Below are 13,859 nucleotides of genomic sequence, written 5' to 3' on the forward strand. Positions count from 1 at the left end.
AAGATTATTCAACTTAAAAAAATTTTCCTGAATCCCTAAATCAAGAAAAAGAGTGCAAAAAAATTACGAATCTTTTTTTTCGTACTATTACTTTGAATTGCATGAGAACTGAGTCTAAAAAATTTTTTACCGGGAGATCCAAAAACTAGACTTTTCTCTGGAAAACTCTTTTTTTTTATCTTAATATTATTTTTACTCAAGCGAAGCCCGTCAAAAATTACTACAAAGTTTTAAAATTTTTTTTGCTACCTCAATTTTCGTGAGAAGTATATTGCTTCAACTAACAATGTCTCTTTTTTTGGTGATTTGTTCCTCTCTCTGGATTCTTTCGTAGACTTATAGATAAGAAAATGTTATTTTTTTAACGATATTTCATTTTCGGATGATGAAATTTATTTTTTCACTTTTTCAGGGGGTACCCCATTTTGCCCGCCAAAAAAAAAAAATTTTTTTTTACGGCAACCTGAAATTTGATTATTTTCCTTTAATTGCGACTGAAAACGAGAAAAATCAGCGTATTTAAGTTCTTAAAATCATAACGATTTCTTAAGTACCCTATTTTGCCCCCCCCCCCCTCCCCAATATATCGGTTTATTGATTTGTAACACATGTAAAATGCACTAAAGGAGGTTATCAGACTGACTGCTAATACTCTTAACACTGCTTGAAAAAATTAATCTAGATGATTCACTTTTGGTGTATAGTTATATTGGTTGTACGTTTTTTAATAATTTCTTTATGGTAAAGTTTATATACTTGGATATATAACAGGTCTTGAGATAAGGCATATCTACGCGCGAACGCTACCTATTTATTTATTTTTTTTTTAATTTGTTTAAAGTCGCATAAACTACTAAGGTCATGAGCGACTACTGTAAGGAGTAAACTTTTTGTGGTTGGACTCGTTTTATTTTTTTGGGCTGAGCAGAATAATACACTTAAATATTGAAAATATTCATTGGTGTACGCCGGGCTCGAACCCGGTCCAATGCTTTCGTAAGCCGGGGCCGGATCCAATCGGCTACTGCGCGCCTACTTATTATTTTGTTATTTTTTTTTCAATGATTAAATTAAAAAATTAAATAATCAATTTACGCACTCCTGCCAAATTTCATGATTTTTTATTTAATAACTACTTGGTCAAAAAGCGTCCCAGTATTTTGTTCAAAATTTAAATATTCACCTGTCCTACATGTACAGTGCTCCTCCCTAAGATATTTTAGCTCTGTCGCAATTTTTTCATTAGTTACTAACAAGAGAAAAAAAGATAAACTGTTATATCTTAGGGAGGGAGCACTGTACTTGAGCTTTTTATTTGGAATAACATTTGAGGTTATGTTGTGTCTCAATAAAATTATGTAAGTATTATTACAATCAGTCTGCTTGAGGCATTAAAAATCCACGAATTTCCCTTAGCTGCGCAAATTTACCCCATACGAGTGCGTACACTTACCTCCAGTATGGGGTAAGTGTGCGCATTTTAAATCATTCGGATTAATCAGTTTCTTTTTTCGAAGTGTTAAGACTTTAGACTTTGTTTCTTAATTTAATTATTAATTACTAACGAAAAGAATACTCAATCAGAGGCATATTTTTATTTTCTTTTCATTTAAATGCTTAAGCGCGCTTACAATCCCCACATGACTCTAGTGTCAATTTATCACAATCTGTGTGTAACTATAAAGTTACACAGCTTTGTGTTGTCACCTCTGTGTTAAACTAAAGTAAAATTTAAAAAGTGTTACTTAAATATCGAATAACATTTTTGTGTGTGGAAAAACGGATCGATCGAACAATATATTACTAGCTGACCCAGCAAACGTTGTTTTGCCATGTGAATAATTTCTAGAGAATTTCTAGTGTAGAAAAAAAATTACTAACTTTTATTGGAAGTGTATAAGGATGTGGAATATGAGTGAAAAAGGCCTGGAGCGCTGTAAACGATGAGGGAATGTTGTTTAAAAATAACAAAACACCAAACATTAATTGTTTTAATTTATTAAAAGTAATAATTATTTATATAATTAATTAATTACATAATATTAATCTCTTAATGCTGCAGCGTGAACAATATTTTTTGTTAGCCCGTCTTTAGCTAATACAAACAAACTTGATGGTTTACCCACTCGAGAGCATGCAACGTATAATTGTCCGTGTGAAAAACATGGTGTGCTCAAATCTAAGTCACAAACAGACATTGTTTGGCCTTGGGATTTATTAATAGTCATTGCAAATGCCAATCTAATCGGAAATTGAATACGCTCAAATTGAATTGGCACATCTGTGGGTATAATAGGTATTCGTGGTATCAATATATTTTCACCTCGAAACTTGCCATTTAAAATGGTGCCTTCGATAACGTTTTTCATTAATTTTTTAATGACTAATCGCGTACCGTTGCATAGCCGTGGCGGGTTCAAATTACGAAGCAAAATAATTGGAGATCCAACCTTCAATTGTAAGTTATGTGGTGGCATGCCTGGCGAATCTAGTGAGTTCAAAAACTCTGTTGGAAAATTTACAGCTTTAGTGTTATCGCAAACTGTATCAATAGATTTATATGATACCAAGTCCCCTGGCAATAACTGTTGTATCTTCAGATTTAAAATGTCAACGTCCACATTTTTTGCAGCTAACATTGCTCTTTCTGCAAGCCACTCGAGATTTATGTCATTCGTGTGTACATCGGGAAATATTTGTTCAATGAGAGCATCTTGCGAATCAATGATCAATCACAATTTCTCGTGCACCTGTACGATCACCAACCATGATTCCAGCAACGTCGTCAGCAACAGGTGCATTGAATCTACGAATGTGTTCTCCAGCTGGTGTTTTATCAGGATTAATAACAATAGCGTGATTATCGCTTTCTAATTTGTGCATGTGGGATTTGAATATTTTCAACAATTCATTATGCTCATTCAATAGAGCATCCAGCTCGCTGACGATGCGTCTAGCAAAGAATGAATCAAGGTTATTGTAGCCACAACGTGCATCCACCCGATTGGTTAGTGCGCTTCCGGAGTCCTCGCCGCCCATAAAGTAGATTTGTAAAAATTTATGTGGTTCGTTTGGCATTGGCAGCAATGAGCCTATTTTATGATAAACTTGGCCTCTGATTTTGAATGTAGAATTGTATTGTTGACCATTTGCATTAGTATTTTGAACTATTTCTGTTGCTCCGAACAATGTCATTTGAAAGCATGAGTTGAATGTTTGAATGGACTTCAGGAACACGTTAGAATCTGGATCTGTGCCGATAAGCAAACCGTTCAATGGTTCCGGTGGTGTTTCAATTACAGGTAGTTGTACCTTCCCTGACGCGCAACACATCCCGGCTGGTTCATTTTTGAATTTCAAAGCATGACAATATTGGGCATTCTTTGTCCATAGCACCAATTACTACTTTTTAATGAGCATAATATTCAATATCGGGCTCAATCTGGAATGCTAGACGCAGAAATGATGTAGCTACAAATGCTCGATGTGCCTGTTGGCGTTGTTGGTCATTCGCTCTGCGTCTATTGACAGTAAAACGGTGTGATTGTCGTTGTTCTAATCTCATGACTTCATTGCGTTCAGCTCGTGTATCGTCTGATTGTTCTTGATGCAATTGCGCCATTCTCACACGCGCTCCAGTATTTTCTTCCTGAACTTGTTCTTCGGTTCTTTGGGCTCTTCCATTTTCGAATGCTTCTAGACTTATTTGTATCACGGCTCAAATTGGCCCCTTTGCGTTTTGTTGGCATTGTACAATACAAAACACTTGTTCACTGTACAATACAAAACACAAATGAATAGAACTGATTGAATTATTTAATTATTATATTAATCATTTTTTTTTATCTTTGATTACATTAAATATACATGTAAAAATTAGATAGTTTCACGAAAGCGAAAAATTTTATGTTTCTTAATTATATCGAAAATACATATTGTTAGAAATAGTGAAAAAAAAAAAAATTCTGTCGAAGTTAGAGCTCTTATAAATAAACACAAAAAAAAATTTCCCAATTGTAATAAAAATCGAACTTTCACCGAATTCGTTTTTCACCATTCCCAACAATATTTTCGTTATAAATAAGAAAGAATAATTTTTGATTTTATAATAAACGTAAAAAATAATTTATACTTACAACTCAATAGCCGTTGTTTGCGGGAACTCGTGACACGTGTTGAGTATTTTAGAGGTTATGTAAGTCACTTAATTAACTGATCGTGCGATTTACACTCAAAATTAATAATTTTATTAGTTATTAATAAATAAATAATAAAGTTACTCGAGAATATATTTGATATGAGAGTTACACTGAGATAGTAAAAATGTTTAACTACTACGCTTGAAGCATAAACACTAATAATAGCCGAAAACTGTAGAGGTAACATCCCTACTCCGTGCTGTTTACAGGATGAGAAGTGACGCCGGTAGACACATGGAGGGGATAACTTACCAAGTGATAATAATTGATGTTATCGAGCGGGATAGAAAATGATAAAATTATGAAAATGACTATTAAAAAGCAAGGGTTGGTGATAAAAAAGTGCAAATTTAGAGTTGTATGTATTTTTTGATGCCACATAATAAAAAAAAAAAAAAATTTTATCAAAAAAATAAAAAAAAAATTTTTGGGGTGAACACCCCTTATCACTTAGAGGCTAGAAAAATAGATAGTAGCCGATTCTCAGGCTTACTGAATATGCATAAAAAATTTCATGAGAATCGGTCAAGCCGTTTCGGAGGAGTATGGGAACGAACATTGTGACACGAGAATTTTATATATTAGATATACAAACGTTTGTGTTGAATCAATACTCTAAAATGTTAAATAATTCTTTTACACTTTACACAATGACGACAAATTTTTTACTGTGTATGGATCATTTTCAATTAGTGTTTCATGGATAAACGACGCTTTCTATGCACTTGAATTAATATCTCGAAATTAATCTAATAACATATATTTAAACTCTAAATAGTCATCAATACTCACATAAACAAAGAGCGAGTTTATGCTCTTTATACTTTATTTTCCATCATAAAATATCTATCTTATCAAAATGTTCTTTTTTTACAGTTTCTTGTCTATCGCCAACCCGACAAAGCCTTTTTCCAACAAGTACCCTTAACATTATCTTTAATATCATCTTCCGAATGCCTCGACTTTCGGGTATTCAAGTTTAGATTTCCTCCATTTCTTAGCATGTTCTCATTTTTTTTATCTTTTAAACAGACCTTCAATTTTTTTTATGCATCCCATCTAAAATTTAAGTTCCTTTCTGCCCTTTGTACACCACTCACACCTTATACTTTAACTCTTCTCGCTATTTATTTACAACAGTTGCTCGAAAAACAATATTATATTAATCATTCTCCATAAATAAATAATGGAGCTTACGGATTAAAGAAAAAATCCACCTTTAATCGCTTTGCAGACGAAGAAAAGTTTCTTATTATAAGACTTTTAAATTAAAATTAAATTGTCCATTACAAATGGATTTAGCAGCATAATTCGATTTGCAGTTTTCAATGCATTCTTAAAAAAAAAGGATTTGTTATTTGGAAGAGAGTTTCAAGATAGTTAGATTAAGTAGAGATGAAAACAGAATAAAAGCAATCAATTAACTGTAAGACGATCGAATATCCGGGAGGTATGCTCAACTCGTAATATGTAATTCTGAATTTAGTGTCCAAAGTTTGCGTCGGTAAAGTTTTCTGCGCACTTCTTTCTTTACGTTATTGTGTTACCACACTTTGACTTTGGAAACTGTAACTAAAACTCTGATAAAATACTTTGGGATGTGATTTGCTGGAGTCTGAAATTGTTTTATCGGGCATTGAACTGATGTTGTTTAATATAAACAGATAAATAACTTTCTCACAGATTCGATAGTTTGTGAATGATTGATGGGCAAGTAGTTCAATAACTTTGTTTTTTTTCTTCATGATTTATCGAAACATTGTAAAAATTTACCTCAAGTTACTTTAGAGTTTTTAATATTTCATTTAAATACGTCATACTTTTTCGATATTCGTTGTGTTGTACATTAATCGAAAGAACGTCAACAGCACGAAAAAAAAAAAAAAATAGTCGACTAAGTAAACTCATACTGAGTATTTATTACAATTTCAGATAGTAGAAAAACTTCCTTGATTCCGAAACTGTAAGAATTACATTATTTGTCCAGATGTAGTGAATATTATATATAAAATAATACGTCAACCTAACTTTAGGATTTCATCGATTTCTAATTTTGATTATAAAGTTACGTCACATTGTAATTTTTCTGAAAGAAATTCTCAAATTTATAAATTACAACTCTACACTAATTTACAAATTTTCTAGATTTTTGAATAATTATACAATTATTAAAAGAATTGTAACTAAATTTTGCATTACATCGTCGTTGTCAAAGTAAGAAACTTGAATTTTTTTGCCAGATGATGGTCTAACACTCGATCTTTCGTCTTGAAGACATATGCTCAAGATAGACAAACAATCCACGCAAACAAATTATTCTCCCATTGAAGGTGATAGTACCACAGATACCACAAGTGTCGAACGTTCCATACAAAGCCTTATTTTATTTACGTAGTTGATTTTCCTATGCAAAGTCGCATTAGAGAAAGAGAGATAGAGATAATTGTTGAAAGTTTGTTTATTAATTATTATTATCACATGCTCCGAATCTGTACTTTTGATTACGCAAAGTATTCAATATGCTATTTCATGTCATCACCTAAATTTTTATTGAAATCTGAACGTTACTTTTTGTAAAATAAAATAAAAACTGTCATTTCTCAGAAAACTTAATGTTTAACCTTAAAACTTTAAGAGCTCAATATTTTTTAACTGGTTTTTTTGAGCTTCTCAGAAAGGCCCTAGGGGTATAAGCATGGTGAATTTGCCCCTGAAAGGTGTCAGCTCGATACTGTTAGGATTTTTAGGTACTTATGAAATAATAAGACCTTGAAAATTTCAGCTTTCGAAACCAATCGGTTTTTGAGAAAAAGCCAAATATGTAAAAATCAGATAAAATGAATATTCTCAGGGACTATTTTATCGATTGACTTATACTCGGGATATGTTTTGGGGGTTGATGGTAGCTTTTCGGAAAAAAATTGGGAGCTTAATCAATCGACCATAACCTCGAAAAAAATGACTTTTTAGTTTTAATTTCGATTTTTCACTATGATACGGTTCTGGTACAATTATGAAACAATTTTTTTTGGATTCCTCATCCATTTTCCTATGGATTTATGTGCTTTGAAAATTTTTAAAAAAGGTACGCCATATAGCAAAAAAATAAAAACCACTTTTTAAGCAAATATTTACTTTATTTATATGTTTAAAGTGTGAATCATTATTTTTCTAGTTTTCATATGTTCTTAAATCTTATTTACAAAAATCATTCTTGCATCAGCAGTTAAATCTTTTAATATCATATAATATCAACTAAAATATCATAAACATTATACTTATAAACATATACTTATAAAATAACAAATAGATTTCAGTTTGTAAATTATAAAAAGATAACAACAAATGAAAGATATACTTAAGGAAAAAATATATAATCATATTTTATCAGTCTTCATCACTATCCTCTTCAATCACAGGTGAAACATTGCCTGTATCAAATAATTTGCTGAGTATTTCAGCAGCCCGTATGAAAATAAAATATATGTTAAAAATATATCGCAAAATATATTGTAAATAAGGTGTAATATATTCGGCGAAATTAACTATATGATTTGATGTATTTTTTCGATATAATTAAAGTATATCATCTTTATACAAATTAAATTATATGATAAAAGATATAAAATAATATACGTGAAGAATATAGGTAAGTATATGATTACAATGCATATACAACATATACAGTAAACGTATATTACGCAATTATACGTTAATATAATAATTAATCTACATTAAAGCATACATTTTTAGCAATATATTTTTTTATAATATCGCCATGTATAATAGAATATATATTGTCAACAATATATGATACATTATATTTTTTGTGTATAAAAAAATATATTTCAGTTTTGTGTGTTTACAAAAGTCACGTGACTTTTAAAGAGTAATAAATAGACAAGCATACACGAGAATTTGTCGCGCAAGTCATTGGTAAATGAATTTTAAAAATTTCTCGATGGTGGAAACAGAACCAAAAATCGACTACTCCGAAACTAGAATTTGAATTAAAGCTGTCTTTGTTATCAAAGAGGTTTTTTTTGTACAATTGGATGTCGGAGTTCTATGTCGACTGACCACATCTATATTACCCTAGTAATATTGATATTGTAGCAGACACTTGCGGAAAATACTTGAACCAGCTCTTTGCAAAGAAGCAGGCAATTCTTGAACAGGACAAGTAATTAAGATTCACTATCCAAAACTGCAGCAGAAATCGGAAAGTTTTCCGAAGAAATCATTCAACAAGACTTACTCGAGTCTATTGAACAAGAATTTCCCTAGAATATCCCTGGGTTTCCCGCATGGAACAATACATATGTGAAAAATATATGCGAAAATATATGTAACATATATAAAGTGGCAGAGATAGCCGTGCAGCACACGTCTGACTCGGGCGATTATACATGTTAAGCAGCATTAAGCGTGCTCAGTACTTGGATGGCTGACCGCTTAGTCGATGTTGGCTAGTGCAAGGGATCTCTGCACACTAGGAGAGGGAGCTAATGCTCGAGTGGTCGATAAAGAAGAGATTCCTATCGATCACTGTAGGCTTAACCCAGCTCTGACTGTACCTACATGGGTTTTTTCTGTGGTTTCCCCATGTTACTGTTATTTAGAATCTTAAATTTAGAGGGATTTCAACGGTTAGCTGGTAGACGATAGACCAGAAAGGGAACACTGGATCTGATCAGCAGTTGTTGGACGTATGTTAGGTTAGGATCTTAAATTTAAAGGAATTTCAAGGGTTAGCTGGTAGACGAGAGACCGGAAAGGGAACACTGGATCTGATCAGCAGTTGTTGGACGTATGTTAGGTTAGGATCTTAAATTTAAAGGAATTTCAAGGGTTAGCTGGTAGACGAGAGACCGGAGAGGGAACACTGGATCTGATCAGCAGTTGTTGGACGTATGTTAGGTTAGGATCTTAAATTTAGAGGGATTTCAAGGGTTAGCTGGTAGACGAGAGACCGGAAAGAGAACACTGGATCTGATCAGCAGTTGTTGGACGTATGTTAGGTTAGGATCTTAAATTTAAAGGAATTTCAAGGGTTAGCTGGTAGACGAGAGACCGGGAAGCGAACACTGGATCTGATCAGCAGTTGTTGGACGAATGTTAGGTTAGGATCTTAAATTTAAAGGGATTTCGAGGGTTAGCTGGGAGACGAGAGACCGGGAAGAGAACACTGGATCTGATCAGCAGCTGTTGGAAGAATGTTAGGTTAGAATTTCAAATTTCATGGTCTATTATTGTTTTGTGACATTTCATTAACGTTTATTTCTTAACTATATACAATTATTTACACCGACACATATCCAGTTGCCATTATTGTAACATTTCTGAACTGCAAAAATGTATGTATGCAACGTATTGCCCTTCCATAACGCCCATGATCATAACCCTTTGCGCTACCATTTCAGTGTGTACCGCAGTCAGTTGGTTCACCCTGTCATTCAATACAATCAGGTGGTCTAGTCTTCGGTCTTTCATGATTGGTTGTTTCTTCAGTGCATAATGTCATCCAAGTAAGTAAGCGTTCGTCTTGTCATGGTGTTTTATTCCGATGAATTTTGTTATTTCAATAATCTGACCGTTTTTTAAAATAACTGTGTAGTTTTTTCGTTTTTTTTCCTGATTGTACTTTTCGCTGGTTATAATTTCATTGTTCATGATGCATCGTTTCCAGCTGTAAATTGTTGTGCTGTCATCAGTGTAAACGCCCAACTTTCTAAGCACAAGACTGTCGTTTTCACCCAGTTTGTTCAAAATTGTAGCTTTCCCCAACACTTTGCAATTCCCTAGCTCCAAATTGGAAGTCGGTTTTGTTTTCTTGTTTATCAGTTTTTCAAGGAACTGGCTCTGGTCATTGGTTAACTCATTTCGGCATAGAATCTTCAATCTGTCTATGACACATTTGAGTCTAAACGAGTCGCAGATTTGAATGGACACTCCGTTCGGACTTTTAACAGAATTTTCAATACTTTGATTGAAATCCTCGTAAATGAACGCACTGTGCGTGAACAGCGGTCCCCAATTCTCTACACTCCTTCCTAAATGTGCCAGAAGATGAACATTGAAGCTCACATACTTTTTGCCATACAACGACTCAACCCCCACCAGGAATTCTTTCAAGCATTTGTCAGCATACACGATTTCGGACTTCATGATCGACTTCTTAGTCAGAATTGCGATCCCGTCGACCAATAAAGCCCAATGCTTCACATATTTAGCAGGAAAGAAGATATTTAGAACCGGAAGGCTGTAAGCAAGCAGGAAGATCACCCACTCATGAGCTTTCATGTGTCCCCGTTCTTTTAAACCTTTAGGAATTCTGGAAAAGTCGCTTGTTGGAGAAAGGGAGAGAATCCAGGAATCTACTTCGTCAAGTACGTTTCCGAAATAGAATGCCTCGCCCGAATTCGTAGAATCAAACCAAAGATTTGCAAACTGGCGACACACGCCCAGTGCAACGCAGTGCATCCAGTCAACGTCTATATTTGTAATTATATCATACATTGGTATGTCACACAAGATAGATTCCTTCTTGATCCCTTTTCTTTCTTTCTTTTTTGTCGCCTGAGCGTGAACAAGTGTTTCCTGATGCGTTCGCAAGCCATCACCAAAAAAATCGCCGTCAATAGCAGGGTAAACTCTAGCGAATCCTCGACCCTTCTCAATGGATTCTCCAGGATGCAAGCACAATCCACAGCCATATTTACCATTAAACTGAGTAGTACATTGCACGAGTGGCCTGGCGACTGAATCACATATGCCCATCAATGTAACTACGCGTTTTTTGTGAATTTGACCGTTGTAAGTGTATGTGAATCCCTCTTCGTACAGCTTCTCTGCTTCATGCACGAATGGAGTTAGGTAAGAGTTCATGTTCTTAGGTTTTCCGGTGCCAAACCAAACACTACACATTAAAACATGATTCCGTCGTTCGCATGGACTCAGCTCGTTAATCGTGGACAACACAGGGTATGCGGAAGTATTGGAGCTTTCGAAAATTGGCGCACCGTCGACGTTAAAGTTGATGGAAATAAGGTCATCACTAACCATAACTTTCTTGTAAGCTTTGCCATCAAACAGGTCTTCAACAGCGTATGGGGATCGTTTTTGACGACTTTTGGAGTACAAGTGATGGGCATCAGTCATTTCAAAAACTTCTCGAAGTTGGTCAGTCAAGGACAGATAAAGAAATGAACCGTTGTTGGACTTGCGGTCGATTTTTGAATGACAGTAGCGACACCTGACGAGAATGTTATTATCCGTGCCAAGATACTCGTGACATTGTTCACAAATGAAGTGTGTCGAGATATTTTGTGAGTACTGATCGATGAGGAGTTTCCAATAATATTTGGATGATCGCGGTGAACCAGAAACACATGAAATATTAAGCAAGTTCAAAATATCTTGAGCAACAGTATAAGTAGTGTTGCGTCGCCATTTTATAGCCATAACTAACAAATTTTTAATGAGTTGACTTCGTGGGATCTCTTTTCCACTCGTGGACGTAGAACGCTGAGTAAGTGGAACAGTGATATTTGAGACGTCAGGGTTAGGAAGGACGATCTCAATCTGATTGATGTCGAAGATACTGCAATCCGATTGCTCAGAATCCTTAAATTGAAAAAAACACAGGCTATAATATGAATAGTCGGCGGAAACTCTATTAAACTTAGTAAATTAAAAGAAAAATAACACAGATTAAATAAAAATCATCTGGGTAAGAAGACCACCCATTAATCCGCAAGGGATGATTGTTAAACTATTACCCAGTGATCACAGGAAGATCAGCTAACCATCCAGAAATGATCATCCAATCATTTCATGGTGATCAACCATTGGTCTCAGTAAAATTAGGTGTTGATTCCAGCAAGATTAGCTATTGATCCCAGGAAGTTTAGCTATTGAAACCTGGAAGATGATAGGTTGATTTGACTGGGATTATCCAATGATTTTTTAGAGATCTTCGATTGATCTCGCTGGGATCTTTTGCTAATTTTACCAGTATCACGGAATGGATGTTTTAAATTATTAGTTTTTGAATCCTCACTTTGACAGCTGTATTCTCTGCTGGTAATTCGCAATCAGGAATGGAACTCATGACGTCATCGCAGGTCATTAAATCACTTATGGTAACATCCTTTTCGCATGCTGTAGAGCTCGATTCTCCTTGAGAGATTTGTTTGAGGCTGTAAAGTATATTTTAAAATAGTAAATTTATGTTCCGATTGATTCATTAAAAGAAAAATTCAGTCCGCCCTAACGGTTGACACATATTCTTAATTATTTAAACCTACTGCTTTGCTAGATGCCTTCTTCGCCAGTCATACTTCGTTCTTGTAGGGATCTTTCTGGTGCTGTTGAATAAATTGTACTGCTTGTACGGTCCTCGGGGATGTTTTCTTTTTATTTTTTTCATTTTTTTATTGAATTGATCGAGTCATTGTTTTCTTGTGTTGAGAATGTTTGATTAATTTAATTTTTAGAATCTAGAGCTAACGTCAGTTTGTTAAAAATAAAGTGACGCTCGATGTCAATAAATATTTAAATTTTCAAGCTGTCATTGATCTGCTTAGAAATATTTTATATTTACACTCCATCCTCTAAATTTATCCTTTACAAAATAATTTTTTCATCCTAATTGGTATGTCTGCACCCAAAATACCATTGCTTGCGCTAGTACAATGGATAGGAGGTGAGTATGATCTCACGTACACGGCAGGTGTCCCAGTCGATTGGATCTTTGATTTCGACCCATCTACGTTTGAATCGGTGGATGAGGACGTGTCATATGTGATCGAATGGCGTGAGAGTTCGAAAAATAAGAAGCCGAAGAAAGGCTGGAAGTGTTTCGACGCTCGTGTAGTCATGGTTTCTCGTAAGTAAATTTTCATATTTTATACACAATTAACGCGTTTATTATCACTGTTGGGTAAGTTTCTTCCATTCAGTGCACGAGATTTTTTAAAATACGATAATAATGTTTTTAACGTTTGACAGGGAGCCTAAATTCTTTGGAAAGAGAGTTGGCGATCTTGGAAGGTATTATCTCACCGTTACGACCCGAACGTACCCTCGAAACGATTCGGAACAATTTGAAAAATCCGGTGAAGAGGACTTTGGGCGATGCCCTTATTGATTCCGATGGTGTGCAGTCCGAGATTCCAGTAACTTTCAATGATTTATTTGTTTATTAGTCCTTTAAGGTATTATCCTCGTGACCTATAGTAAGAGTAAATTTTGGTATAGTTTAGGCTACTGTTGTCTTTCTCACTTGCTATTCCTTACTCACTTTTACTCATGGTAATTTTTGAATAATGTCCTTATTTTTTAATAATATTTCAAAATCTAGATAGTAACCATCAATGGAAGTTTAAAAAAAACAAATAATAGTTGTTTTTTAATGGTAGTTTAGTTTTTTATGAAAATCTTAGGAAAAGTTTCTTAGTAATAATGTAATATACGAGTAAAATTTTCGGTATCCGGTATATCATAGTGCATAACCTCCTCCAAAAATTCAAACTTTGAAATTAAATATCTCTGAAACTAGATAGTCAAAAAATTTCAATTTGCGCCAATCGATGCAGAATTATATGAATATTATTATGTCAAATTTTTAAAAAATTCCTAAGAAAACGCCTCTGGCGA

General features: G+C 34.2%; 1 protein-coding gene across 1 annotated transcript; it reads right to left on the reverse strand.

Annotated features, from left to right (window-relative positions):
* Positions 1-2,721: 2,721 nt before the first annotated feature.
* On the reverse strand, positions 2,722-12,937 carry LOC123272257. The gene is made up of 3 exons (XM_044738954.1): positions 12,509-12,937; positions 9,844-12,400; positions 2,722-2,953 (listed from the first exon to the last, which is right to left on the reverse strand). Exons 2-3 carry the CDS (start codon positions 11,661-11,663, stop codon positions 2,722-2,724), a joined length of 2,052 nt encoding a protein of 683 aa, XP_044594889.1. The 5' UTR covers positions 11,664-12,400; positions 12,509-12,937.
* Between the last annotated feature and the right edge of the window lie 922 nt (positions 12,938-13,859).

This window comes from Cotesia glomerata, linkage group LG9 (assembly GCF_020080835.1).
Source record: "Cotesia glomerata isolate CgM1 linkage group LG9, MPM_Cglom_v2.3, whole genome shotgun sequence".
NCBI lineage: Eukaryota > Metazoa > Arthropoda > Insecta > Hymenoptera > Braconidae > Cotesia > Cotesia glomerata.